The sequence below is a fragment of the Carcharodon carcharias genome, chromosome 1, assembly GCF_017639515.1.
Source record: "Carcharodon carcharias isolate sCarCar2 chromosome 1, sCarCar2.pri, whole genome shotgun sequence".
NCBI lineage: Eukaryota > Metazoa > Chordata > Chondrichthyes > Lamniformes > Lamnidae > Carcharodon > Carcharodon carcharias.
This window is the reverse complement of record NC_054467.1, coordinates 184616965-184644516: the sequence shown is the minus strand read 5'-3', so window position 1 is coordinate 184644516 and position 27552 is coordinate 184616965. Positions and strand designations below refer to the sequence as shown.

At 43.3% G+C, this 27552-nt stretch overlaps 1 protein-coding gene across 2 annotated transcripts in view; it reads left to right on the top strand.

The window, feature by feature from the left end:
* The window catches only part of parp8 (poly (ADP-ribose) polymerase family, member 8), a 470797-nt gene that overhangs the window by 194927 nt on the left and 248318 nt on the right, over positions 1-27552 (top strand). For both annotated transcript variants that reach the window (XM_041197708.1, XM_041197699.1), the window contains exons 4-5: positions 13579-13668; positions 19206-19276. In XM_041197708.1, the coding sequence (XP_041053642.1) occupies positions 13579-13668; positions 19206-19276 (161 nt within the window). The remainder of the gene's footprint in view (positions 1-13578; positions 13669-19205; positions 19277-27552) is intronic.

Below are 27552 nucleotides of genomic sequence, written 5' to 3'. Positions count from 1 at the left end.
AAGCATGTTACCCTTTGTAACCATTCTGAAATGGTATCTGATGATACTCACAAAACTAAAATATGAACTCGCAAAGTCCACAAGATTATGTGAAACTCTTTAAATTTATCTGAAAGTTTAATCCATTTTACTGCACAGTGCTGTTGTGTTTAATTGTGCAGTATCTGTATTCTTTTAGTGATCTTCAACAATTAATTTGTATGTACATTGAAAAAGATGTCCCGGTGTTGAATAAATTGTGCAACAATGCCTTACTGCTTCAGTTCTAGGCAGGCATGCAAGTTGAACAACCAATTATTTGAATTACCTGGAAAAAGTCAGCAGGTCTGGCAGCATCGGCGGAGAAGAAAAAGTTGACGTTTCGAGTCAAGTCTTTTCTTCTCCGCCGATGCTGCCAGAGCTGCTGAGTTTTTCCAGGTAATTCTGTTTTTGTTTTGTTTTGGATTTCCAGCATCTGCAGATTTTTGTTTTTAACCAATTATTCGAGTTAGATTAAACCTATTGAGACAAGTTGTTCTGCAGCCTCACATGTTTGACATATTGATTGAGTGAGATGAAGTGCAAGGAGGCTTGTATGCAGCACAAACATTAGCAAAGACCTGTTGAATCTGTTTCTGTGTTGCAAATGCTGTGTTCTATGTAATACATAAAAAGGAGACAGGCAAACAGAGGAGCTCCAAATGTACATACAAAAAAAACGGCTGTAAGGATAAGCCCAGCAATTACAGACCAGTCAATTTAGTTTCAGTGGTGGGGAAACTTCTTGAAGCAATTATTCGGTATAGAATTAGTAGTCACATGGAAAAATGTGGGTTGATTAGGAAGAGCCAGCATGGATTACTAAAGGGCAAATCATGTTTAACTAACTTGCTGGAGTTTTTTGAAGAGGTAGCAAAGAGGGTTGATGAGGGTAATGCTGTTGATGTGGTGTACATGGACTTTCAAAAGGTTTCACACAAAAGTGCCACAAAACAGACTTGTGAAAAAATTTATAGCTCATGGAATAAAAGGGATGTTAGCAATGTGGATAGAAAATTAGCTGAGTAATAGGAAACAGAGGGTAATAGTCAATGAATATTTTTTGGGCTGGAGGAAGGTTTGTAGTGGTGTTACCCAGAGATCAGGATTGGGGCCCTTGCTTTTGCTGATATATGTTAATGATTTAGATCTTGTTGTGCAGGGGACAATTTCAAAGTGTGCGGATGATAAAAAAAACTTTGAAGCATTGTAAGCTTTGAGGAGGACAGTCTAGAACTTCAAAAGGACATAAACAAGTTGGTGGAGTGGGCAGATAGGTGGCAGTTCAATGCGGAGAAGTGTGTGGTGATGCATTTTGGCAGGAAGAACATGAGAGACAATATAAAGTAAAGGGAAAAGGCAGGAGAATGGCATTAAGTCATAATGTTCATTTGGAGAGCTGGTGCAGACACGACAGGTCAAATGGCCTCCTTCTGCACCATAACATCCTGTGATTCTGTGAAAAATAGCAGCATTGCACTTTATCATATCAGAAATGCCTTAAAGTACTTTGATGTATTATTTGGAGTGTAGTGACTGCTGTTACGTAAGCAAATGCACCAGTGGGCACATAGTGGGCTGAATTTAACGCGGAGGTGGTGAGTTCGACCACTGGCTGAAAATTCAGGGGTGAGCCCGCCTCTGCCAGCCTGGGAAGCCATGACTGGATTTTACTGTTGTCAGGCAGTTAATTGCATGAGGTCATGGCTTCTGAATCCATGAGTGGGAATGATCTACCTTCAAGAGCTGCTAGCCAGTCAGATGGAGGCAGAACTTGAAAGTCAGTGGGGCAATCTCACTGGGCCATTCAGGCAGACACCAGCGATGTTTCGGCTGGCAACGATCAAGATGCTGGGGGTTCAAGTGGGGATGGCCCATTCGGCTGGTGCCCAAAGAGGAGGGACTTCCCTCCAACCCACAGCCAGGCAACCAGCATTTACCTGGAGGCCTCTCCACGTGGCGTGGGCATACTCTGCCTCTGGTAAAATACCAGCATTGATGGGAAGCAGCCTTTAAGTGGCTGTGGTCACTTAAGAGCTGCAATTGTCCTAAGGTTATGCAGGTTGCCCGCCACCTACCACATCACTTAAACTACCACCAGAGGTGGGTATACAATGGGCACAGTGCCCCCCTGATTCCCAACTGATTTTATGCCACTTTGCCTGCCCATTCCTAGGGAGGTGGGGGGACATGTATAACCCCACAAATAGCAATGATATAAATAATTATTTCATCTGTTTTCTGGTGGTTCTGGTTAAGAGATCTCTGTACCCTTCTTCAACTCATGCTGAGGCACCTTTAACATCAACCTAAATTGACAGAAATATCCTTGACTTCATCAGAAGGATCATGCCTTTAACAATATTGCACCTGCTCCACACTGTCTTGAAATGTCAACTTAGATGACCCTGAAGTGTGCCTAAAATCTACAGCCTTCAGTCTCAGAGGCAAGAGTGTGACTATTTGAACAAGGATGACAGAGTAGATGGCTACAATTTCTTAATTCGAGCAGGCAGTACTGAACATCTCCAAATCACAAGTAGCCTGAATATCAGCAGAATCTGGACAGAGAATTAGTACATGTTGTTTTAAATTGGGTGTTTAGGTTTGATGAAAAAATACACATAAAAGAAAGAATGCTGCAAAATACAGAAAAATCAGAAGTCTTATCTAATCACAATTTATGGTTCTCCCAGTAGTGTGGCAGATAAATTCATTTAGTGGTGCTAATAAGTCACAAAAGCCAAGAATTCCAAAATGATTTCTGGTGGAGGTTTACATTGACCACACTGTCGATGGGTTAACACAGGATAAATGGCAGCCAACAGTCTCACCAGTCAGGGGTTTCTACTGGACATTTGCATGTGTGGATATTGGCTGTGGCAGGATCATATTCAGCTATGATTCTCCAGCCATTGCTGTAACATCAATAGGCACTCACTGACTGAGCTCATCAAGGAAGAAACCTACTTGTGTGAGGTACCAGAGGCTGCTGTCTTCTACTATTTCAAGTGCAACTAGTGCACCAACAACTACCACAATGACTACCACTCAACCAAAAACCAAACAACAAAGGTGTTTAAAATTGTTGAAGAAAATCTCCTACCCCTTGCATATTTCCGATACGTGGGTGATACATTTGCTATATTTGAATCCGCAGCGGTGTGTAAGAATTTCCTTAGACACCTTAATGGGATCCATCCTGTGCTCAAATTCACCTTTGAAATTGAGCAGTCAAATGAACTCCTTGATGTGCTAGTTGAGAAATCTGCAAATGGGTCCTCTACTACTGTCAACTACAAGCCTACCTTCAGTGGTCAATATTCACGTTGGGATTCCCACTGGTTCACATGCTATAAGATTGGCATTATCGGCAACCTCATGAATAGGGCCTGAGCCATTTGCTCACTGCGCAAGCTTGATGCTGAAATAGGGCACATCAAAGACATCCTGCAGGATAATGGCTACCCTGATCAGATCATCTCTCGCTGCATATCACTCAAACCCATGAATGGGCCCAAGCCTGCCATGTTCAATCCTGAAAAGTGCCCAGTCTACCTCAGATTACCCTGGACAGGTAAGGTGTCTCAACAATTTGAACAGCAGGTGAAGCTAGCCATTTTACGCTGTTACTATGCAGTAGCAACACGAGTGGTATTTGCCTCTAACAGGATGCTGCCGCCAAGCTAAAAAGATGTTTTGCCTATCATACAAATGATTAACGTGGTACATGAATTTCAGCGGTGGTCTGATGCAGGTATGTAGGCTTTATGTCCCAATGACTGGGGATTGTATCAGATCAGATTCAGCTGTTCACAACAGGCAAAGTGCTGACCGTACCCAACCAGCCCGTATTTGCATAACTCAAAATATAATGTGCAACATTAGATGTGATTCCACGATGGACAGCATTTACTAAACAATCCTGATTGTGCTAACAATTACACTGACAACCAACTTTAGATTATCATTTGGGCATGCAGCTTGGTTCACTGATGTGCACTAGAAACTACAATTGTGTAAATGCCTTAATAGTGTGTGGGCATTGCTGGCTAGGTCAGCACTTTATTTTCCATCCTTAATTCCCTTTGAGAAAGCGGTGGCGAGCCACTGCCTTGAACCGCTGTAGTCCATGTGGTGTAGGTACACTAAGAGTGCTGTGAGGAAGGGAGTTCCAGGATTTTGAAGGAACGGTGATATAGTTCCAAGTCAGGTGTATGGCTTGGAGAGGAACTTGTAGGTGGTGGTATTCCCAAGTATCTGTTGTCCTTGTCCTTCTAGGAACCTCTTGGAAGGTAAGAGCCTTGGTGAGTTTCTGCAGTGCATCTTATAGATGATGCACATTGCTACCACTGTGTATCAGTGGTGGAGGGAGTGAATATTGAAGGTAGTGGATGGGGTGCCAGTCAGGCCAGTTGCTTTATCTTGGATGTTATTGAGCTTCTTGAGTGTTGTTGGAGCTGCATTCATCTAGGCAAGTGGACAGTTTTCCATCACACTCCTGACTTGTGCCTTGTAGATGGTGGACAGGCTTTGAGGAGTCAGGAGGTGAGTTACTCACTGCAGGATTTCTAGCCTCTGACCTGCTCTTGTAGCCACAGTATTTATATGGCTAGCCCAGTTCAGTTTCTGGTGAATGGTAACCCCCCAAGGATGTTTATAGTGGGGGATTCAGTGATGGTAATGCCACTGAATGTCAAGGGGAGATGGTTGGATTCTCTTTTGTTGGAGTTGGCCATTGCTTGGCACTTGCACAGCCTGAATGTAACTTACCACTTATCACCCCAAGTCTGAATGTTGTTGAGGTTTTGCTACATGTGAATAATTGAATAATTTCAGTTAGAATTTGGTTTGGAATGTTTATTTTGTGGGGGCTTTTATTTTTATATTGTAGCCAAGAAGACACTGTGATGACCAGTGAGAGAGGAAATGTAAGGTTGGGCTGTTGGTGAATGGGCTGCAGTTTGCTGCTATGGCACTAGAGTATTCTTCACAGTCCATCCAGAAAGAGGCTATCCTGGTTGCTTCTTCTCTTTCTCTTTCTGCTCCTCAGTTACTTGTCGTACAGCTGGTGGTAAGGGTTGTCCCCTCAGATGTTGTGGTTGTGTAGCATGTAGCAGACTACAATGTATCTTGATATCCATTTTGTTAAGTGCTGCAGGCTTTCTGCAGAGCAGTTCACACAGCAGAAATGTTGGCTGGTATGCAGTATGGAAATTCCCACCTAAAGTCAACTAATGTTTTGCTGGGTCACCAAATTTTCTGTCCCGCTTGCAAAGGATCCCATAAGCATGATGGGAAAATCCTGGCGGTTTTTTTGTCATACCAAAGATTGTCTTGCTTGCTCCTTTAAGAGACCAAGTTTTTAGTTACACTTTTCTTTTTTTAGGCTAGGGAGGATGATTGGCAATGCAGGAACTTAAGTCTCCTCATTACACTGTTGAGTACCAGCCCCAACTTTCTATGTTGAGCTTAATTTGGAATTGAACTGCTAATTCAGCAACTTCATGAGATTCATGGGGGAGATTGAGGGCAAATTGGCGAATTTGACAGGCTAACATCAGTGACTTGTAGTGATTTGCAATTCGTGGGCTATCTCTTCTTCACCATAAGTTGGTGGACAATTTAAACATTAATAATGGTAAGTGCCATTAACATAACAACATAAGAAATAGGAGCAGGAGGAGACCAGAGGCCTTTTGGGTCTGCTCCCCTATTCATATTGATCATGACTGATCTTGGGCACAACTCCACCTTCCCGTCAGCTCCCCATATCCCTCGATTCCCTGAGAGACAATACATCTGTTTATCCCAGCCTTAAATATATTCAATGATGGATCAACCCTGGTTCAATGAAGAGTGCAGGAGGACATGCCAGGAGTGGCATTAGGCATACCAAAAATGAGGTGTCAACTTGGTGAAGCTATAACACAGGACTACTTGTGTGTGAAACAGCATAAGCAGCAAGTGTTAGACAGAGCTAAGTGATCCAACAACTAATGGATCAGACCTAAGATCTGCAGTGCAGCCACATCCAGTTGTGAATGGTGGTGGACAATTCAACAACTCACTGGAGGAGGAGGCTTCACAAATGTCCCATTACTCAATGATGGCGGAACCCAGCACATTAGTGGAAAATATAAGGTTGAAGCATTTGTTACAATCTTCAGCCAGAAGTACTGAGTGGATGATCCATCTTGGCCTCCTTCTCCTCCGGAGATTCCCAGCATCACAGATGCCAGTCTTCAGCCAAGGGGAGGTGATTGCGTAGTGGTATTTTCACTGGACTAGTAATCCAGGGACTTGATAATGCTCTGGGGACCTGGGTTCAAATCCTGCCACAGCAGATGGTGGAATTTGAATTCAATAAAAATTTAGAATTAGATGTCTAGTAATGACCATGAAATCATAGTCGATTGCTGTAAAAACCCATCTGGTTCACCAATACCTTTTAGGGAAGGAAATCTGCTGTCCTGCATGTGACTCCAGACCCACAGCTATGTGGTTGACTCTTAAATGCCCCCCGAACAAGGGCAATTAAGGATGGGTAATAAATGCTTGCCCAGCCTGCGACACCCACATCCCATGAATGAATTTTTTAAAAATTCGACTCACTCCACATGACATCAAGAAATGGCTGAAGGCACTGGATAGTACAGAGGCTATGGGCCCTGATAGTATTCTGGCAACAGCACTGAAGACTTGTGCTCCAGAACTTGTTGCGTCCCTAGCCAAGCTGTTCCAGGACAGCTACAACACTGGCATCTATCCAGCTATGTGGAAAATTGCCCATGTATGTCATGTACACAAAAAGCAGGACAAATCCAAACCAGCCAATTACTGCCCCAACAGTCTACTCTTGATCATCAGTAAAGTATTGGAAGGGATCATCAACAGTGCTATCAAGTGGCACTTGCTTAGTAATAACCTACTCAATGGCATCCAGTTTGGCTTCCACCAGGACCACTCAGCTCCTGACCTCATTACAGCCTTGGTTCAAAAATGGGCAAAAGAGCTGAACTCCCGAGGTGAGGTGATAGTGACTGCCCTTGACATCAAGGCTGTGTTTGACTGAGTGTGGCATCAAGGAGCCCCAGCAAAACTGGAGCCAATGAGAAGGAGGAAAAGCAGGGGGAAAATGCTTCACTGGTTGGAGTCATATCAAGCACAAAGGAAGATGGTTGTGGTTGTTGGAGGTCAGTCATCTCAGCTCCAGGACATCACTGCAGGAGTTCCTCAGGGTAGTGTCCTCTGCCCAACCATCTTCAGCTGCTTCATCAATGACCTTCCTTCCATCATAAGCTTAGAAGTGGGGACGTTCACTGATGTTTGCACAATGTTCAGTACCATTTGTAACTCCTCAGATACTGAATCAGTCCATGTTCAAATGCAGCAAGACCTGGACAATATTCAGGCTTGGGCTGACAAGTGGCAAATAACATTTGCGCCACACAAGTATCAGGCAATGACCATCTCCAACAATAGAGAATCCAACCATCGCTCCTTGATGTCCAATGGCATTACCATCACTGAATCCCCCACTATCATCATTCTCCAGAATCTGAACTGGACTAGCCTTTTAAATACTATGGCTACAAGAGCAGGTTAGAGGCTAGGAATACTGGGTCATGGAATCTGTCGGCTGTTTGGCAGATGTGCCTGCAAAAGCATGGCATGGCAGTGCATGGCAGTGGCCTGTGAAATAGCACACATCACTCACAGCATGGTTGTCTGATCGATGTTGCATACTGGATCTTCACTTGGTAGAGCAGCGCCGACCTCACCGTCAGCACAGGACTGGTCCAGATTTTGGCCAGACAGCTGGATGGCGCTGTTTTCAAAGTCCTTGATTTTGGGCATTCCGCCACTGGTCTGCGTCCTCTCTCTCTTGTGTGCCTGCTTGTCCTGCATGGGTAGAGATGGAGAAAGAGTAAGCAATACATCTGCCAGGCCAGGTGATAAGTATGCCTGGCCTGTGTGGGTGGTGATTAGTCCCAGGAACAGATGAGGAGAATGGCAGTATATGTGAGAGAGTAAATAGTGATGCCCCTTGAACTGGCAGTGAGTGAGACCCCTGTAGATGTGTGCTGGGTTTGTGAGTGTGTGAATTGAGAGTGACGAGAAGAGTGACTTACCCTGGCGGAATGGAGGAGATCATTCATCTTCTTGTGGCATCGGGTGGCTGTCCTCTTCTGAGGTGCCTCCACAGCATCCAGCAGTCGTTTTTACCTTTGCTGGTCATGTCTTCCATGCAGCAGTGGTGAGCTGGAAGCAATGAGCGCTGTGCTTCTGGCTGGACTTTAAACATGGCGCCCGACGTGGTGGGTGATGTCCGGAGAGAGAATGAGAGCCCACCCGTCATAGAAATGGTGTGTTTCCATGGCAGTGCATAAGTAATGAGGGGGGGTGGGGCTGGGATGATACGGCGTGAAAACCTGCCATCACGGCCAGCGGGCAAAATATCGTTTATCCTGCCCGCTACCGCACTTAATGCAAATCTGGGCAATATCCGCCCCCTGGGTCTAGCCGGGCACCGACCAGTCATGGCTCACTCTGGCTCTTCAGCAGCATGTGCGGGAGCCACAGACGATCCTTCTTCCTAAGGGTGCTGTTCCTCCTTCTGGCCAACCAGGTGCCTCAGTTGTTCTCTTCTCCTTTGGCTCCACTTTCTGTAAACCATGAGGCATTCAGCTAGGTCACCAGGCTCATGCTCCTGATGTACTCCTCCTGCAGGATGAAAGAGAGGGACTCATCGGTTAGTTTGGGTATACTAAGAACTCTCTTGGTTAAGTCTGAAGGCCCTTAACGCATCCCAAAGAGCGCTGGCCACCACTTAGATGGCAGAGATTAGTGCGCTGTATGGCTGCCCTAAACCCCACCCACCCACTTCCGCCCCACTCCACCTGACCAATTGGATGCAGCTTTGCCCATTGGACTGCATGCTGTCCTCTCAGCTCAGGTGCAAGCATTCTCCTCACCTACACTGCAAGGCTGCACTGTTAGCTTGAACTGTGGGGAGACTTGCAATGATGACATTGCAAGGGGCTGTGAGCACCTCCACCAGTTACTGCTCCATGGCAGCTTTAGCAAAGAGATTGTGCAACATGCCCAGTCGTCCAATTTTCTGTGGTCTACTAAAACGCTCATTAGTTTGCAGTTTGTGCCCGAGGGGCGAAAAGCTCTGGAGCACTTGGTGACACTTTCAGGCCCCTGTGTTGCTTGAGTGGGCAGATAAGCTAGAGACCCGACTCCAAGCATGTCAATGTGGTTGTGCCTGAACTGTCTCAGCTGCAGAGGAATGGCCACTTTATACAAGGTTCCCTAATGTGTGGCCACTTCCCTCCACCCCACCCCGCCACACATGCTTGTGCACCACCATCAACCGCAATGCAGCCCTTGCCCCCCTTCAACATGCCTCAACCACAGTGCAGGCCATGGACCCTGTTCCGCCCCCCCCCACCCCCCTCCTTCCTCCGCCAAAGTCACCTCAACCACAGTGCAGCCCTTGCCCTGGCACCTCGCTGTCAGACAGCTGGGGAAATGCGACTTTCCTGAATATGTGGCACCAAAACCTTAAAGCCCAACCGGCGATCCTGGCGAATGCTGCACATCATTACTCACCTCCGAGCACTCCCTTCCAAGTGCAGCTCACCAGATGCACGCCTTATATTTGCTGTTGGTAAACTCATTTGTGTGCAATCACGCCGATGTGCTTGGATGATCCTGCACAGGGGATGATTCTGGTAAGCTGAGTTTAAAATGATATGCAGATTTATGACAATGAAGCTCCCAATGTCCGACGGCAGGAAATGCGGCCCACCATTGACAGGCAGAGTGCAAACTAGTTTCCCAAAATCGTGAAACCGATTTTTGCCTTCTCTCCATATTTCCTGCTCACGCCCAATGCCAGTGGGCACAGGAAATTACGCCCAATGTGGTTGGCTCTTAACTGCTGTTTGAAATGGCCTAACAAACCACTCAGTTCAAGGGCAATTAGGGATGAGCAACAAATGCTGGCCTTGGCAGCAAAATCCCATAAAAGAATAAAGAAAACATTAAATTAAAAAGAAAAGTTACTTTACATGCAATGCAGTTTTAATTGGCATTTTATTTGTCTTAGGTGCCATTCACACTGACTTTGCATTGTAATGATGACCTGCAAGATGTTGTTTAACACTTCTATTATGATGAGGAAGTAATGATGCACCAGCAAACATGTCCTGTCCAGTTAGCAGGGATTGTGTTTCTTCCACAGATCAGCTAGCTGAGCATTTTGATTCTGCAGTGAAGAAGTTGAGACTCGGTTGCTGCAATTTATTACTTATTATGTGTTTAAACACTTCAGGTTCTCACTTGATTTCCTGTGAATGATTGTGAATTTTTTGTCCCTGTTACATAGAAGTTTAATACTTTTTTCCCAGTCAGTGTTCCCATTCTTCTGTAGGCTCTCAGCAAATCAAGAATTCTGAGCCTGCATTGTTTTCACAAATAACAATAGACACATTGCAGCAGCAACTGTATCTTTGCTTTTGACTTGTGAACCTTTAGTTATTTTCCGGGCACTGTTACTGACCAACATCGTGAGGGCAGTTGACAGATTTTCAGAGCTTTTATTGATGCCACTCCTACAAGAGTTGGATAAAGGTGAACTGGTTTAAAAATCTATTTATGCATGCCTTATTTCCGTATCGTGAAAGGGTTCACTTCTGCAAGGCTCCTCGCCAACGATAGCCCGGGAATGTACCACATGGAAATTTCTTCCCTAAATCACTACTAATAACATTATTTAGCTGGTTGCTACATGATGAGTGAGCGCAGCATAGGTCAAATCGCCATCTGGTCCCATTAGAAAGATTTGCTGCCTTTTATTTCTATGCCCCTGAAAACCCAATAGAAAACAAAAGCTCCCTGTTTAGAGACTAATGTCCACAGAATGCAACCTGTCAGTCTGTAACACAGCAACATGATCCATGAAATCACTGTACTCTCATATTCCATTCAGACTGCTCAAGCCTTTTAACTCCGTGCAACTAGTAACATAAGGGTAGAAATCCAACTGGGCAGGAATTACTCTTCTGACCATAATCATTCGAGTAGAGTTTGGAAACTTGAAACTTAATTTCCTGTTCCCAGTTTATAATGTTTAATTCACTATTTCCCACTTTACTGTCACAGTTCTCACACTGCTTCAGTTTTTTATGGGAATCTCAGTGAACAGTCCTGAAATTTTCAACAGAATTTCCACCCTGCCTTACATCTGCCAATGTATTGAAGGGCAATAATGTCATCACTATTGAGGAAAGGAGCTTTTTAAGGTACACTGCCACTTTTTAGATAGCCACTGCTCTAAAAGTGTCGGAGTTCCTTTCAAAATGCCCCAATATTCATGTCTTTATGCTAAAGATAAAGGAAATGAAAGAAGTTTTTCAGAGAAATTTGCTGATAGCACAGTATATTTCACGCCTATCAATGCCACTACCCATATAAGTCGCATAAGGCCCATTTATCTCATTTTATTTTTCGGGTATGGATAGAAACATTATGCGAATTTTGCTATAGCTTGTTCATTGCTGTATTTGCTTCCTACTGAGGTTGCTTTAAAGTAAAATTTCACCATATACAATTTAATGCTTAAAAGCTTCTGTTTTGTGGTGTAGGACCAGGGTTGCCAACTGTGGTTAAATGTATCCCCGGAGGTTTCATCACATGACTTGCCCCACACTCAAAACATTAGTTGGCCAACACATCCATGTGCTACCTACCTTCCTATGCCAATTGGAAAGCAAAAAGACTCATTACCCAATTGAATGATGCTTGGCTGTCAGCCTAACAGCCTTCCCCCCCATTTTCAGTATTTTAATATCTGTTAAAGAGAAATGTTCAAAGAAAATTTAAAAAAGCAATCTTTCTTTTAATATCCCCATGATCTTTCTCCAATGTTGCAGATTGCAAGTGAGGTCTTCAATTCCTGGAGGCTCCAGGCCAATCCTTTAGGTTTGGCAACACTGTGCAGAACAGCAAACAGTGATCACCGTAATTGGAAGATGCTGAACACTCAGTGCCATTACAATACCAAATGTCTTAGTACACTGTGTTCACAACCTTGTAATTTTTCACTCTGTAATGTAGGTGAAACAGTATATTCTCTTCTTTCATTTGTGCACAATTTATCCTGCCATACAATATGCCAGTTGTAATTTGTTTTTTGTCAATAATTACATAACGTGAGTGCAGTATGGCAGGTAAAAAGGCACATCGACTCAGAAAGTCTGCTTGCTGCAATCTCGGCAGGTCTGCTTGGATTATGCCCTCTGACACCCTTCTGCACTGATCCTGTTGTTAACACAGGCCCAAGATCTTGTAAAAATATGGTGAAATATATATTGTTTAAGGGGGGTGGGGCAGGTAAAGCTGGATAGAAGGCCAGTGATAGGTGGGGGCAAAGGAGAGGTTGCAAAATATATCATAAACAAAAGGTCGAAGGGGTGTTGATGGTGGTGATACCCCCACTAGGGCTGTATGTAACTTGCTCATTCTGCTTTCTACTCTTAATATTACCATTTACACCTCCTTTAGTCAGTATCACCCCTTTGACCTATTGTTTATGATGTCTTTTGCAATCTCTCCTTTGTCTCCCCCTATCACTGGCCTTCTATCCAGCTTCACCTGTTCCCCCCCCCACCTATTAAACAATATATATTTCACCATACTTCCCTTTAGCTCTGGAGAAGAGTCATACGGACTCGAAACGTTAACTTTGTCTTTCTCTCCACAGATAATATCAGACCTGCTGAGTTTTTCCAGCAGTTTTTGTCTTTGTCCCAAAATCTGTTATTGATTCATTGGTGAGCTGCCTGACCCCATTCACTATCAATTGATTTTCTTTAAAGTTAAAATGTAGCCCATTGTATTAGCTGTTATCATTCCGAGAAAATATGTTTGGGACATGCGTGTGTTCATTACCTCACTCAGTTCATTATATAGGGGCATATTTATCACATTTATCTATATATTTATCTATTTGTAAAGGGACAATGAATAATTCTAATATAATTATATCCATATCACAGCAGTAATCTGTTTCCTTTTCAGGTTGCTAAAACTAACTTTTATGCTATATGCTGGATGTCCCTGCATAAAGCAAGAGATGGCCACCATTGCTTCTCTTTCATGCAGTGCGTTGGGAAAGAATGACATTACTGAAATCCAAATTTTGCACTTCCCATGTTCCAGAATGTTCCTCCTGTAATTTTGAAGTTTGGGAAATCAGATTTGTTGTTTGAGCCACAATTGATGCGCTTATTAATTGGAAAGTCCCAGGGGCTTATTTTTGTGATGTTCCTGTCAGATGACGTGCCTCAGTAAATGGAGTCTGTTGTTTTCAGCTCTTGCTGGTGAGCACCCAAAATGCACCAATGGAACAGAATTAAAAATCCCAACTTCTGCTGGAAGTGAACAGTTTCAAAATCAATTTCGGTGTTGCTTTCTGAATGTACAAATTAACCTGCACTTGAATAATGTTAAATAATTTGATGTATGCTGTCTTCTTATTCCTTCTAGACAATACGTATGTGTCAAATTCAGAGAATGATGATGATGTGCTAGTCACGAGAGACCCCATTCCAGTAATTTTCCAAAGAATAGCAACAGGTAAGGAGCTTGTACTTTAGAAAAGCTTCTATAATGCCACGTGTTACCATAATTCAGAACTGTCCTATTCCAAAATAGGAGAAAAATAGAGGAAGTAGATACAGTTAAGGGAAAGTTAGATAAACACATGAAGGAGGAAGGAATAGAAGGTGGTGCTCATAAGCTAGATGAAGAGGGATGGGAGGAGACTGGTGCGCAGCAAAAGTGCCAGTTGGATTGAATGGCCTGTTTCTGTGCAGTATTTTCTTTGCAATACTATGTAGAATGAAGGGAAATTTGTTCTGTAGTTTGAAGACGAGAAAATCACAAATACGACCTTTTATAAACATGTGTAGAGCAGCAACTTGCATTTACATAGCATCAGTAATATAATATCTATCAAGCCACATAAGCAGATATTAAGGTAAAAAAGAGGTACGTTTTAAGGAGTGCCTTAAAGGAGGAAAGAGATGTGGTGATGTGGAGAGGTGTAGAAATGGAATTCCAGAGCTTAGAGCCTTGGCAGCTGAAAGCACGGCCACAATGTCACTACAACAAGCTGTGCAAAGATACACATTTCCTCCATAGACTTAGTCCTGCCAAGTTATTAAGGGTGCAACAGTGGTGTCAGTAGCTGAATGTAGATGTGTTCAACTCATTGAATACATCATTGAAACACACTGGTGTAATGGAAGTCATTGGATGTAAAATTCATAATTCATAAGGTCTATTTTTGGTCATGAGATGGACTCTTCTCAGGTTCCTTTTCTTCAAAATATTTTAAGGACACTTCTCTGCCTTCATCAGTTGCATTTTTGAGGATAAACAGCAACCATTGTAAGAAACCAAAAGCAGCATGAAGATGTGAGTCCACCAAGCACCCTCTTCAAATAAAGTAGCTCAAAGTGCGCAAGCAGTGCACTTTGGGAGTCCTCACTACACAGTTCAGCCCAGAATACATTGGGAAATTATGCAAAATTGGAGAGAGAGATAACATGGTGGAACATGACAGCAATAAGGGATTTTAGAAAAGTGCCTTTTGAATAGGAATTGAGCCTTGTTGCACTCATTGTACCACTGTAACACAGGCACTATGAGAGTTAATTTTAGGGAGTAGTGTTCTGTGCCCAGTCACACCATTAATATGGCTGCAATACTGGCATAAATGGCTGTCCAGGTGTTGTGGCGCAAGCTTGAAACAGGCATTAGGCTGATTGTGTAAGTTTCAAGAACTAAATTAATCGGCGATGATAAGAGCAGGCTCCTGCAAGCCTGCCCCACTCAGGATTTTTCAGCCTTCACCACAGCTTAATCCTAACCAAAATCTGAAGTTGTTAAAAAAGTGTTCCTGTGGAGGCAGGAGGAGGAGGAGTGGTCCTCCCATCTCCACAGAATTCCCTCCCGAGGGATCTCTTAAGGAGGCCCAAGCCCCAATTTCAGGTGAGCCTCTGGCTTCCTGGGTGGGCTGTGTACCGTGTACATGGATGAAAATGGGCTGTAACCAATTTATATGTTGCATCTGAGATTAGATCCCAGTCCCAAATTAACATTGATTTTATTTGCAATGTTAACTTTAAGTTAGAATTCAGTTTTGATTTTAACTTCATATTTCAAATTGATCAATGTACCAAATGATGTCTTTGTAGGTAATAATCCGGTGGTGTTGCTATTGATGGCAAACTTTGAATACAAAGCGTGGTGCCCCTTCCAATGGACAAGACACTAATCTTGTCTGTGTTTTTAAGCCACGCCTCCACAGGCAGTGCAGCCCCGACTTTGAACATAAATGTTGCCATCAGTGGGATAATCAGATAAAGCAACTTCTGGCTGAGCAGCTCAAGGCTTCTGTTTGCTGGCAGAAGCAGAAGGATGGAAACAGACAATAAAAAATCAAAAGAGAAATTCAGCACAATCGTTGTTTTAAAAGCCAGCTGCTGAAATTAGCTTGCAGTACAGGAGGATGCTTTCAATAGCAGCAGAGTTGCGAGTTGGCACAGTTATAAAATATCCTAGTTTTGTTCAGAGGTCACAGGCACCTTTTCCCGCCCTGATAACCCATAAGTATTCCACAGGACTGTTACACTTCAGCGTTTGTTGCTGTTTGTCAGTAACAGATGACAGGGCCGGAGGCTGGGAGTGCACCACTTGTGCCTTCTGATTTATAGCTGCAAGGATTTTACATCTGCAACAAATGTCAAATTCCATCGGCACTGTTATCGTACATTTTCAAGTAAAGAAGCCAAAGTATTCATACAGCCCATTTAAATAGGATAGGTTAATGAGTAAGTCACATTAGTTGACTGACTAATCATAGAATCATAGGGATGAATTTTTTCCCCATCGGGCGGGCCAGGCAGGAGTGGGCATGGGCGGGCACGGGTGCAGTTGATTGCCGACCCAAAGATTCTGCCCATAGAATGGGTACAGTACAGAAGAAGGCTATTTTTCCCAAAGTATTCATGCTGGCTCTCTGCAAGAGCAACTCACCTAGCCCCACTCCCCTGCTCCAATAGCCTCTGAATTTTTTTTTTCCTAGACAATTATCCAATTCTCTTTTGAAGGCCTTGATTGAATTTGCCTCCATTACATTCTCAAGCAGTGATTCCAGATCATAACCATTCACTGAGTATAAATGTTTTTCTGCATGTTACTATTGCTGCTTTTGCCAATCATCTTAAATTGGTACCTACTGGTTCTCGATCCTTCCACCAGGGGAAATAGTTTTTCCCTATCTACTCTGTCCTCCTGACTTTGAATACCTCTATCAAGCCTCCTTAAAGGCCAGATTTTTGCTATCAAGGCAGGTAGTTCCCTCCAGTAGAAAATTCCCCATCAGACCCAATTTCCCCTCAGGGGGTGGGGGTTGTGGGTTGCTTGGGATACAGTCAGGCCCACCATCCCTGGAAGCAGATTAGTTGGAGGTGGCAACAGTGGCAGCCCAGTGCCAAGGCAGGCTGGTTAAAAGGCCCCTTAGGTTCTCTGGGACTTCATCTCAGTCGTTTAGTTATATTTTAGGCCTTATAGCCCTCGTTTTTCACACCTCCTCAAACCCCTACCCACTCCTCACTCACTACCAATGTTGGAAAAATCTCAAAATTTCAAATCAAATTTTGAAGCATAAACAAAGTGATCATTTAAATGGAAATGTTGGATCCCAAAATAAACACCAAGAGCCCTCAATAACATTATGAATAAAATATTTTCCCAAAGTTAAACCAGCAGTATTCAGTCTAAATGTATGCTTATGCTAAATGTATACATATAGGAAATGCTGGACATAAAAGGAATAAGGTCCAATTAGTTCATCTTCAACTTTCTTGGTAGTCACATGATACCACAATGATGTTGCTGACTAATCATTGGAATCAATCTCCATTAATTAATTTAGATAGAACATCTCTAGACATGATGCATGGACAATTTCAGTCGTGGAAAACTTCGGGATGCTCATTATGCTAGTTGTCACAGTGACAAAGTGACATAGTATTAATGGTGCATCTTTGTGGATGCATACCCTTGAATCCATGTTAATAACTGTTTTGTAATCTGGACAAAAGGCATAGTGCAAAAGTTAAGCAATCCTTGTCTTTTTTTTTAATTTATTGAATTCTCAATAAAAATTTGGGAGTGGGGGTAATTTTCTAATTTTGTGCAGGTGGTAGAGAATATTAATCCCACCAGTACATTTCAATTAATGGCAGATGTACTGCCCTAACGTCTCAAGATGCACTCATAGCAGGTGAGTTTCTCAACTGCTGTCACACACTGAGAGTATTTTATTTGTTTTCCTGAGGTAGATTTTAACTTCCGTCACTATTGTAAATTTGCCTTTGCAGATTTTCCACGTTATACTCTCTGCTAGATTTTCCATCATGATGAAAAGAAAATTGGCACTGAATGTTCAAATGTAGCTTCTTGCCTATTTGAGTCTAGGAATCAAAGAAGAAAAGAAAGAAAACAGAAGGATCTGCATGTATTTAGCTCATTATTTGTGTGTACAAAAGTGGTTTACAGCCAATGGTATTGGTTGAGGGCATAATAGTGACAGTGCAATAAAACTATTTTTTTAATTAATGTTTTCTGCAACAATTCTGACCAAAGAAATGATACATTTGACAAGGAGGGTGTGCAAAAGAAGTTTCCCCTGTTATAGTTTCACTTTTTATAGTGTTGACTTTGTTCCAATAAATACATACCAGGAGATTTCATGTCTTGTGACCAGGGAGTTTGCATCTTAGGCTGTATTTGTCTGGGTTAATAATTACCCTCTTGATACTAAACACTAAAATTCATGTAGAAGTCTCGCTACTTCTTTGAAATCTGAAGGATGGAAACTATCATATTCTAGACATCTTCCATGTGGTTAAAATAAATCATCAAATTTATTGATAATTTAGTTATCTGCAGAATGGAAGAAATTGGGCAAGATAATATACTGAGCCACAAATGCCTATTATAATTCGAGAAGCAGTTGCACTGGGTTAATTTATGTTTTCCGTCTTCAGACTTCAGTTAAAACAAGCAATCCAGTCAGCTTTACCTCAGCAGTGGCTTGTGGTTCTGGGAAGTCTGCTGTTATGATAATATACATAACTTAGGGTTTGTTATGGAGCACCTTCTTCTGACATGCTCAAGCTGAGATTGTCACTAACAATTGATACTGGTCACTCTGTTTTAAATATATGTTGCCTTTTGAAGATAGGACCATCATTCAGTTGTGAACAATGGTACAGAATCTGAAAATAGTAAAACACAGATGGTGGAATGGAATGAAACGTTTAAAACATATGTCCTGGAAACTATTGCCTTGCTACATTGATATCTATTAACCACCCGTTCAACAGAAACAATAATGAAGATGTATTTTGTGGTAATCTGAGGTGTAATACACCTTTAAGGGAATGTGTGCAGATTGACCACCTGACTGTATTACCCAATAGCTGTGTAGCGCGGGCCAATATGTTAATGTTAGGGTAGCGTAGGGAATGGTTGGAGAAGCACACATCACGTTAGTGCTCTGTTGCTCGTGTAAATAAATAGTATGTGCTTCATTTCATATTGGTCTCTGTGTCTGCTGTATATTGTAATCGACTCACCTGTGAACAGATAAGCGTGCAATCGGTTCACAAGCAAAGCGACTCCATAGTAAAACACTACATATTTATGCAGTATTCCTTTACATAAGTATGAAACAGGCCTGGATTTAATACTCAGCATATCTTAACCAAATTAATTAATGTGTATCACAAGAACAAAGACATCTAGGGTGATGTTCAAGTATTTATGTTTTAGTTGATGGGCAATATGATTGGCGCAGGCTTGGAGGGCCGAAGGGTCTGTTCCTATGCTGTACTTTTCTTTGTTCTTTGTTCTTTGTTCATTTAAAAATGAGCTTGCTGAAAACTGATGACTTTTTTAAAGTATTGAAAATAAATCACTCTCCTTCTGCACTGCAAAGCTAACTTTGCTCTGGGAGGATACTGCAGGGTAGAAATGTTACTGGTGTGTCTTCCTTTAATTTTGAACCAGAGAATTTAACTTCTCTTTTTATTTTTCAGAATTAAGGATCAATAATGATGCCACGAGTTGCCTGTCAGTCAGAACAAAGCTGCACAATGAGAGGTGCCAGGTAAATGCCATTTAACCAACTTGTCCCAACATTTTTATCAGCTTTCCTGATATTTAAGTTGAGTTGTCTGTATATTTATCTTCCACACAAAATTGTCCTCTGCAAATGTTATAAAGTTGCTCTGTGTTGCTCGTGCACCTACCATTTTGTATCATTTATTAGCATTAATTCATAAATTGAATGTTTAAACAGGCCAAAAACATTTTTTTAATGACTGTGTTGTTGGTATCTTCACATAATTCAGCCTTACCAATGGCCTAATTTTATTGTTCATATGCAAATCCAAGGGCAGAATCTAGTGAAGCTCCCGGGAGCAGGAAACAAGGTGGCCAGGGGCACTTAATTGTGTGGGAGGCGAAATGTCAGCTTCCCAATGGCGGGATGAAAGTTGGGAAGTAAGTTGGCAGCAGATTAAAGGTGAATCTTTGTTCCCAATGGCAAGTAGTGGGAACCTGTTTTTATGCACGAGCATGTCATGTGTACTCTTTAAAACACACGGTTACCAGATTAAGTTGCATCTTTGCAATTAAGTCAACAGCAAATGAGAAACACGTGCCTTCGATTCACAACTAGTTAAAAGTGGCATGCAGCAGGCAAGATAGTCTTCCTGGTGGATTCGGAGTGAGTAGGAGTTGTTTTTCTTCTTTGTGGAGTTTTGTTAGACCAGGGGAAAGGAGGCTGAGCTGTCGCATTGAGCTTGGGTGGCAGTTGTCCAGGAAAGTTGGGACATGGCTGTCTGAGGGAAGGGAGGTTGGGTCACGGTGGCCCTAAGAAGAGCCGTAGGAGATTGAGGGAGGGCGCTGGATGACAGGTCAACCTCTACCAAAGGCAGCACAAGCATGATAGAGGGGAGATCAAGTGTAATAGGCGGCAGGTCAATGGTGAGGCTGGGAGAGCTGAAGGTAACCGAGGGCAGATCAAGGTTGCTGTGGGGGGTGGTGGTGGAACATGATGGTTGGCAGGTTGGCCGTGCGGGGGGCAGGTTCAGGTGCTCGGGACACAGCTTGATGATGACAGGGTGGCAACTCTAGTTGATCAAAGGTGCTGGTGGGTGGTTCAAGAGTCATAGGAGATAGGGCTAGGGTGATGAAGGGTGAGTCGAAGGTGATGGAGGGATAGTCAAAGGTGACAGCGGGGGTGGGGGGTGCAGACTGATGAGCTCTAAGGATCCAGTGTGGCAGGTGAGGAGGGGGTAGTAGCAGTTCAAGTTAAAAATTCTCCACTCAAACAGGCAGAATGATACTGATGGCTTGGAGGGAGTGGATGCCTAGCTGAGTGCCATTTAAATATGGTGCCCACTGCCTTTGGCCACTGTGAAGTGGCCAGCAACTTCCTGCCTGCACTGCCTTACTATTGCCTGGGCTCCTTGACTGTGCATAGCTAATTAGCTGGCTGCTGCATGCACACATGGCCTGCCATTCTGCCTCCAAGCGGATGCCCTGCTCACTTCCGGTCCTGCCATCAGGACGCTTGGCACTGCAATAAGCTTCCGCCCCAAGTATGCAGAACAGAATGGACCATTGTTCTATTCAACAGTAGTCCTTGTTTTGTGGGTCTTTTGAATCAGTATCATGTTAGATGCTTGACTTTCAGAAGTACCTTTGTTCGCTTAACCAGCCTTATCACATATCCACAGACAACTTAAATAACAGATAAATCACCTGAGTCAGGTAGGCAATATCTCAACTGTGATTAGCTCTATTAAAATAAATATAGCCACCTGTGCTTTGGTGGCTTAAGTGAAGGGCAAGTTTGCAGTCAAAATCTAATGTATTTTCACATCCTAAGTGCAGAACGGGCAGCCTTCTGTTCTTGTTGTTTGAACATTCCTGCCCTCATATTAATTTCATTTTATTTTCATATATTGAGTCCGTTGCGGCAATTACCTTTCCCTAGTGGAAGGAAGGCTCAATGTCAAATTTTCAGTCCTACTCCGGCCCCCTTCCACAACTCTTTCTCCGGTACATCGATGATTACTTCGGTGCTGCTTCATGCTCTCATCGGGACTTGGAAAAATTTATTAATTTTGCTTCCAATCTCCACCCCTCCATCATTTTCACTTGGTCCATCTCTGACACTTCCCTTCCCTTCCTTGACCTCTCTGTCTCAATCTCTGGTGATAGATTGTCCACCAATATCCATTACAAGCCTACCGACTCCCACAGCTACCTCGACTATAGCTCCTCACGCCCCGCTTCCTGTAAGGACTCCATCCCATTCTCTCAGTTCCTTTGCCTCCGTTGCATCTGTTCTGGTGATGCTACCTTCAAAAACAGTTCCCCTGACATGTCCTCCTTCTTCCTTAACTGAGGTTTTCCACCCATGGTCGTTGACAGGGCCCTCAACCGTGTCCGGCCCATCTCCCGCGCATCCGCCCTCATGCCTTCTCCTCCCTCCCAGAAACATGATAGGGTCTCCCTTGTCCTCACTTATCACCCCACCAGCCTCTGCATTCAAAGGATCATCCTCCGCCACTTCTGCCAACTCCAGCATGATGCCACCACCAAACACATCTTCTCTTCATCCCCCTGGCGGCATTCCATAGGGATCATTCCCTCCGGAACACCCTGGTCCACTCCTCCATCACCCCCTACTCCTCAACCCCCACCTATGGCACCTCCCCATGCCCACACAAAAGATGTAACACCTGCCCTTTCGCTTTCTCTCTCTTCACCATCCAAGGGCCCAAACACTCCTTTCAAGTGAAGCAGCATTTCACTTGCATTTCCCCCAACTTAGTCAACTGCATTCGTTGCTCCCAATGCGGTCTCCTCTACATTGGAGTGACCAAACGTAAACTGGGCGACTGCTTTGCAGAACACCTGTGGTCTGTCCGCAAGAAAGACCCAAACCTCCCTGTCGCTTGCCATTTTAACGCTCCATCCTGCTCTCTTGCCCACATGTCTGTCCTTGGATTGCTGCATTGTTCCAGTGAAGCCCAACGCAAACTGGAGGAACAGCACCTCATCTTCCAACTAGGCACTTTACAGCCTTCCGGACTGAATATTGAATTCAACAACTTTAGGTCTTGAGCTCCCTCCTCCATCCCCACCCCCTTTCTGTTTCTTCCCCCTTCCTTTTGTTTTTTCCAATAATTTATATAGATTTTTCTTTTCTCACCTATTTCCATTATTTTTAATTCTTTTATGCCCCCCCCCGCCCCCACTAGAGCTATACCTTGAGTGCCCTACCATCCATTCTTAATTAGCGCATTTGTTTAGATAATATCACCAACTTCAACATCTCTGTGTTCTTTTGTTCTTTTGTCTGTGACATCTTTTGATTATCTGCTCCTATCACTGCTTGCTTGTCCCTACAACCACACCACCACCCCACCCCCACCCCACCTTAAACCAGCTTATATTTCACCCCTCTCCTTGGATTCTGTTGAAGGGTCATGAGGACTCGAAACATCAACTCTTTTCTTCTCTGCCGATGCTGCCAGACCTGCTGAGTTTTTCCAGGTAATTCTGTTTTTGTTTTGGATTTCCAGCATCCACAGTTTTTTGTTTTTATCTCAAATTTTCAAAGGCTGTTTTAATTCTTTTTTATCTCCAGTTTCTCAGGACTTTTCCTTGGAGTCTAACTTGGCCTCCTTCTGTGCTGTAACCATTCTATGATTCTAGTGGTATTCTAAGCCTACTCCCAGAAGAGACACCCCCGGTGTTTATCTTCAATTGGTGGTCCATCTTTCGTAAAACAAAAACAGAATTACCTGGAAAAACTCAGCAGGTCTGGCAGCATCGGCGGAGAAGAAAAGAGTTGACATTTCGAGTCCTCATGACCCTTCGACAGAACTTGAGTTCGAGTCCAGTCTTTCCTGGACTCGAACTCAAGTTCTGTCGAAGGGTCATGAGGACTCGAAATGTCAACTCTTTTCTTCTCCGCCGATGCTGCCAGACCTGCTGAGTTTTTCCAGGTAATTCTGTTTTTGTTTTGGATTTCCAGCATCCGCAGTTTTTTTGTTTTTATGTCCATCTTTAGTTGTTCAACATAGTAGAGGCTATCCTTCATAAGGACTTGTTTTCCCTTTCTTCTACAGTAGGAGCCCATTGCGGTAGAAATGATGGCCGCTGGTCCAACGTAAGTGGGAGTCTCCTGATGGTGGGAAAACCTTCCTCAATTAAGTAAGAGAGTAGAAGGCACTGACATGGGAGCCCAGCACAACTTAATGGTGGCTTAGGGATTAAATAGAGGCCCCATGTATCACCCACACCCTTGGAAGAATGTCCAGCAAAATCCATTGGGATTAGTGGCAGCTTCCTGGTGGTGGGCTGGGGTGGGGCGGAATGGATCCCTTACTATCAGGTACTCTGTACCTGATTGAGGGGCCCAGCAATGGGCAGAGAGGTGGCCACTGAGAGCCACTGTCTTACTCTTGCCTTCAAATGTCTTCCACCCATTTTCTGTAACCCCACCCCACAGCCCCCATTCCGCCTTCATTCACCTTTAACTGTTGAGGGACCTCCGGTCATAGGCCTCGGGTGGGTGCAGTAGCACTGGCAGCAATAACGAGCTTCTGGCCTCTGATTAGTTCTCGGCAGGGGGCTCTTCCACTTCCGATGACCTGAATCATAGGGAGAGCTTCACTGTAGCCAGTTCAGGCACTTGATTCCATCAGGCCTGCCCCACAGAACTGCTGGGGGCTCCTGCTGGTTCTTCACCCAGTGGTGGAGACTTCTTTGGGCCCAACAGAATCCTGAGACAATTCACAAAAACTCAAGGCCTGATTTGCCATCCAGTAGGAATTTTGTGGGCAGATGTTATAAATCATTGCCAGGCGCACCATTCTATATTTATTTTGTGAAGCATATGTTTGCATCACCTTTTACCCACCTTGCTTTTAATTGTGGAAAAGGTGACTCATCAAATTGCACTGCAGCAACTTGCAAAGGCTTTTTCAGTTGCACCTGTCAAACCCAGGACCTCTACTGCCTGAAAGAGCTAGGTCAGTAGGCACATGGGAACTCATGCTTGTATGTTCTGATGCAAGTTATACATCATTCCAGCTTGGAACTATATCACCATGCCTTCACTGTTCAAAATCCTGGAACCCCCTTCCTAACAGCACTGTCAGCGTTCCTACACCATATGGACTGCAGCGGTTGAAGAACTCAACTCACCACCACTTCCTCAAGGGCAGTTAGGGATGGACAATAAATATGGACCTTGCCAGCACATCCCATAAACAAATATAAAAAAATGTGGGGATCCAATGGCGTAAATCAGACACCAATGCAATTTTTAGTAGGTTCAGGGAACCCCTTTCACTGCTGCAGCCAACAGTAAAAGCTAGCAGCAGGTAGAACCAGAGCAAGAAGAGTTCCAGTGAAGTTTCAGTTGAATTTTTGTTTTAATGTTTCCATTTGGGCCAACAATAGCAAGAGTATTCCTCCACAGGGAAAGCTTGAGATACTGTTAAAAAAAGAATGAAGGTGGCCATTGAAAAGTTATTGACCCTAAAGAACTCCATTACATGAAAGCAAAATGAAAATAATTTCAAGGAAGGGGTGTTCAAGTAGAAATACTGCACCTGGGTGCGAGGTTTAAACTCATCATGTTAATAAAAATCTGACTGAGAGGCAAAAGTACTACTACTTACCCTAGGCTGACACTTCAATGGCTTTCTAAGCCTATTCTCAGCATTCGGCCCACCTTCCTCTGGGGGTTTATTTTCAATTTTTGGTCTAACTTTAGTTGCCTAATGTAGTATAGGCTGTCATTCAAAAACACTTTATTTCCTTTTCTTGCACAGCTGGATAAACTGCAGCAATTCACAAAAGCTCTAGGTCTAACGAGTGTCAGGAGGGATGGGACGGGCGGATGGTGGATAGTTGTATTATTTTTTGTTCTTATAATAATTGTATTATTGTAATAATACAGTTGTATGCTGCTGCACTCGCAACACATTTGGCCACCACTGATTTTATTTGGAGAAAAGGTCCCTCATCAGCCACTCCCCAAGCTTTCTTCATTTTGCAATTTATTCTGGATTTTGTGCAGAAATAACATGCCATTTTCCATGCTCAGTGTTATTATGAAGTGAATTGGGCAGCAATTTCCATCTGCATATTTGCAGTTTAATGCAGGAATTGGGAAGTTACTGTTTGACTTACCAGTCTCCTCCTAAATTTTTTGCTTCAACATTATCTTGTTGAGAGGCTCTGCACTTAAACACATGCATTTGCAGTGCTTAAGTGATGGATACTAAGTAAATGCATCAAAAAAATTAGGTTTTGTCCACTCAAATGCATATGAAGTTCAAGGTGTTAAACCTTAATTACTGCCCAACAATCTTAATCTGAAAATTAAATTTAGAAATGTGCCACCTCATTCTTTCGGATATTAAATACTGCTGGAGATTTGAAGAAATTATTTTTTAGATCAATTTTTTCTGTCTCTTCGTTATCTCTTTCTCATAATCCCATCATTCCTATACACTCTTTATTTTGCTTTTAGTACCTGATTTGAACATGGATTAACTATCCCAATTTACACTCCCTGGTTTAGACTCTGCCGTCCCGATTTTATATCGGAGACAAATTCCGGGCAGGGGAGGAGAGGAGGAGGAGTTATGGACAGGAAACCAGTTCCTGAATGTGCTGCAGTTTTTAATTATAGGACATCTCTTAAATTTTTTCCCTAGGTTTCCTGCCCTGTAGCCAGGCTAATTGACATGCTGGTTGCCTGTCGTGCAGGAAAGCCTGTAGCAGAAGGAGACACTGGAGCAGTGGGTGGAGAGAGATCACTGTCAGGATTCTGGTTTGGGGCTGCAAGAAATCATGGAAATGGGGGGAGCAGATAGTGGTCAGGAGAAGGCACAGATGGTGATTGAGAAGGGATGAGATCATGGTGGAGTTGGTCCAGTCACCGGGGTTGGAGGGAAAAGAGATGGTGGTCAGGGGCAGCGTGATGATGGTGGGTTGGGGGAGCAGTGGGTCACCTGATCATGGATGGTGTGAGGTTTACCGGTGAGTGCGTTGGGCCTGCTTCTGTTGCTCCTTGTCTACAAGCTATACTGTAAAGGGACTTACCTTATGGAACCTGCCCTTTTGTTCAGTATCAACTGTGGCTCAGTTTGTAGCATTCTCATCCCTAAGTCAGAATGCTGTGGGCTCTGGTCCCACTCCAGGGACTTCAGTATAAAAATCTAAGCTGAAATGTTAGTGCAGAACTAAGGGAGCATGCACAGTTGGAGCTACTACGTTTTGGATGAGACATTAAACCAAGGCCCTGTCTGCTGTCTCAGGTGGATGTCAAAGATCCTTTGACACTACTTGAAGAATAACTGGAAAGATATTCCCAGTATGCTTATCCTTCAATTAACAGCATTTAAAAAAACAGATTATCTGGTCATTATCACATTACTGTTTGTGGGATGTTGCTACGTGCAAATTGGCTACCACATTTCCTGCATTAATACAGTGACTACAATTGAAAAATACTTAATTGGCTGTAAAGCACTTTGGGACATCCTGAGGATGTGAAAGGTGCTATGTAAATGCAAGTATTTATCTTTTTCTCTGTTGGGTCTCCCAACACCTGGGAATCTCAGCACTGGGTAACAAATAGAAACAAAGATAAAAAGGAGGCATGCAGCCTCCTTAAAAGATTTCAATGCCTCATCTGTCTCCTGCAAGTGATTAGCCACTTGTTCCCCATTCTGCCTCCATTAAAACTAGAGATGGGCAGTTTCAAAATGAGTTGGGTTCCTATTTCAGATTTTTAACCTGTCAAGCTCTCACACAAACCAAAATCACCGATTTTTGCAGGTTAAAATTAACCCCTGCATGTCTCATTAAGGGTTCTTCGATCTGATTGATTAAGGAAGCACACTATTACTTGCGCTGTTCATGCAAATCCCAGATCCTTTGTGGAGAACGTTGAACTGCTTTTACTCTCTCTTAACCAGTTTCCAGTGCAAAAATGGGCAAGTATAAGCATAATGGATGACTAGCACCATTCTTTTGCTGCTGATTGCAAAATCTGGACCATGATTAAATTGTTAATGTATTAAAAGGTGCAAATGAGGAATGAAACTGTATATTGAACATCACTCCAAAATGAGCTTCTGAGGGCACTATCATGTTAACAGTTTTGTGTCATTGCTAAGATTCTACCTCCATTTTTCCCTATTTTGCTACTTGCTTTGCTTTTCATATGAATATAAGAAACAGGAACATCTGAAATTTGACCCCTCAAACCTGTATGCCATTCAACAAGATTGTGACTGATCCACCTCAATTCAGCCATCCTGCACTATCCCCAGATTCCTT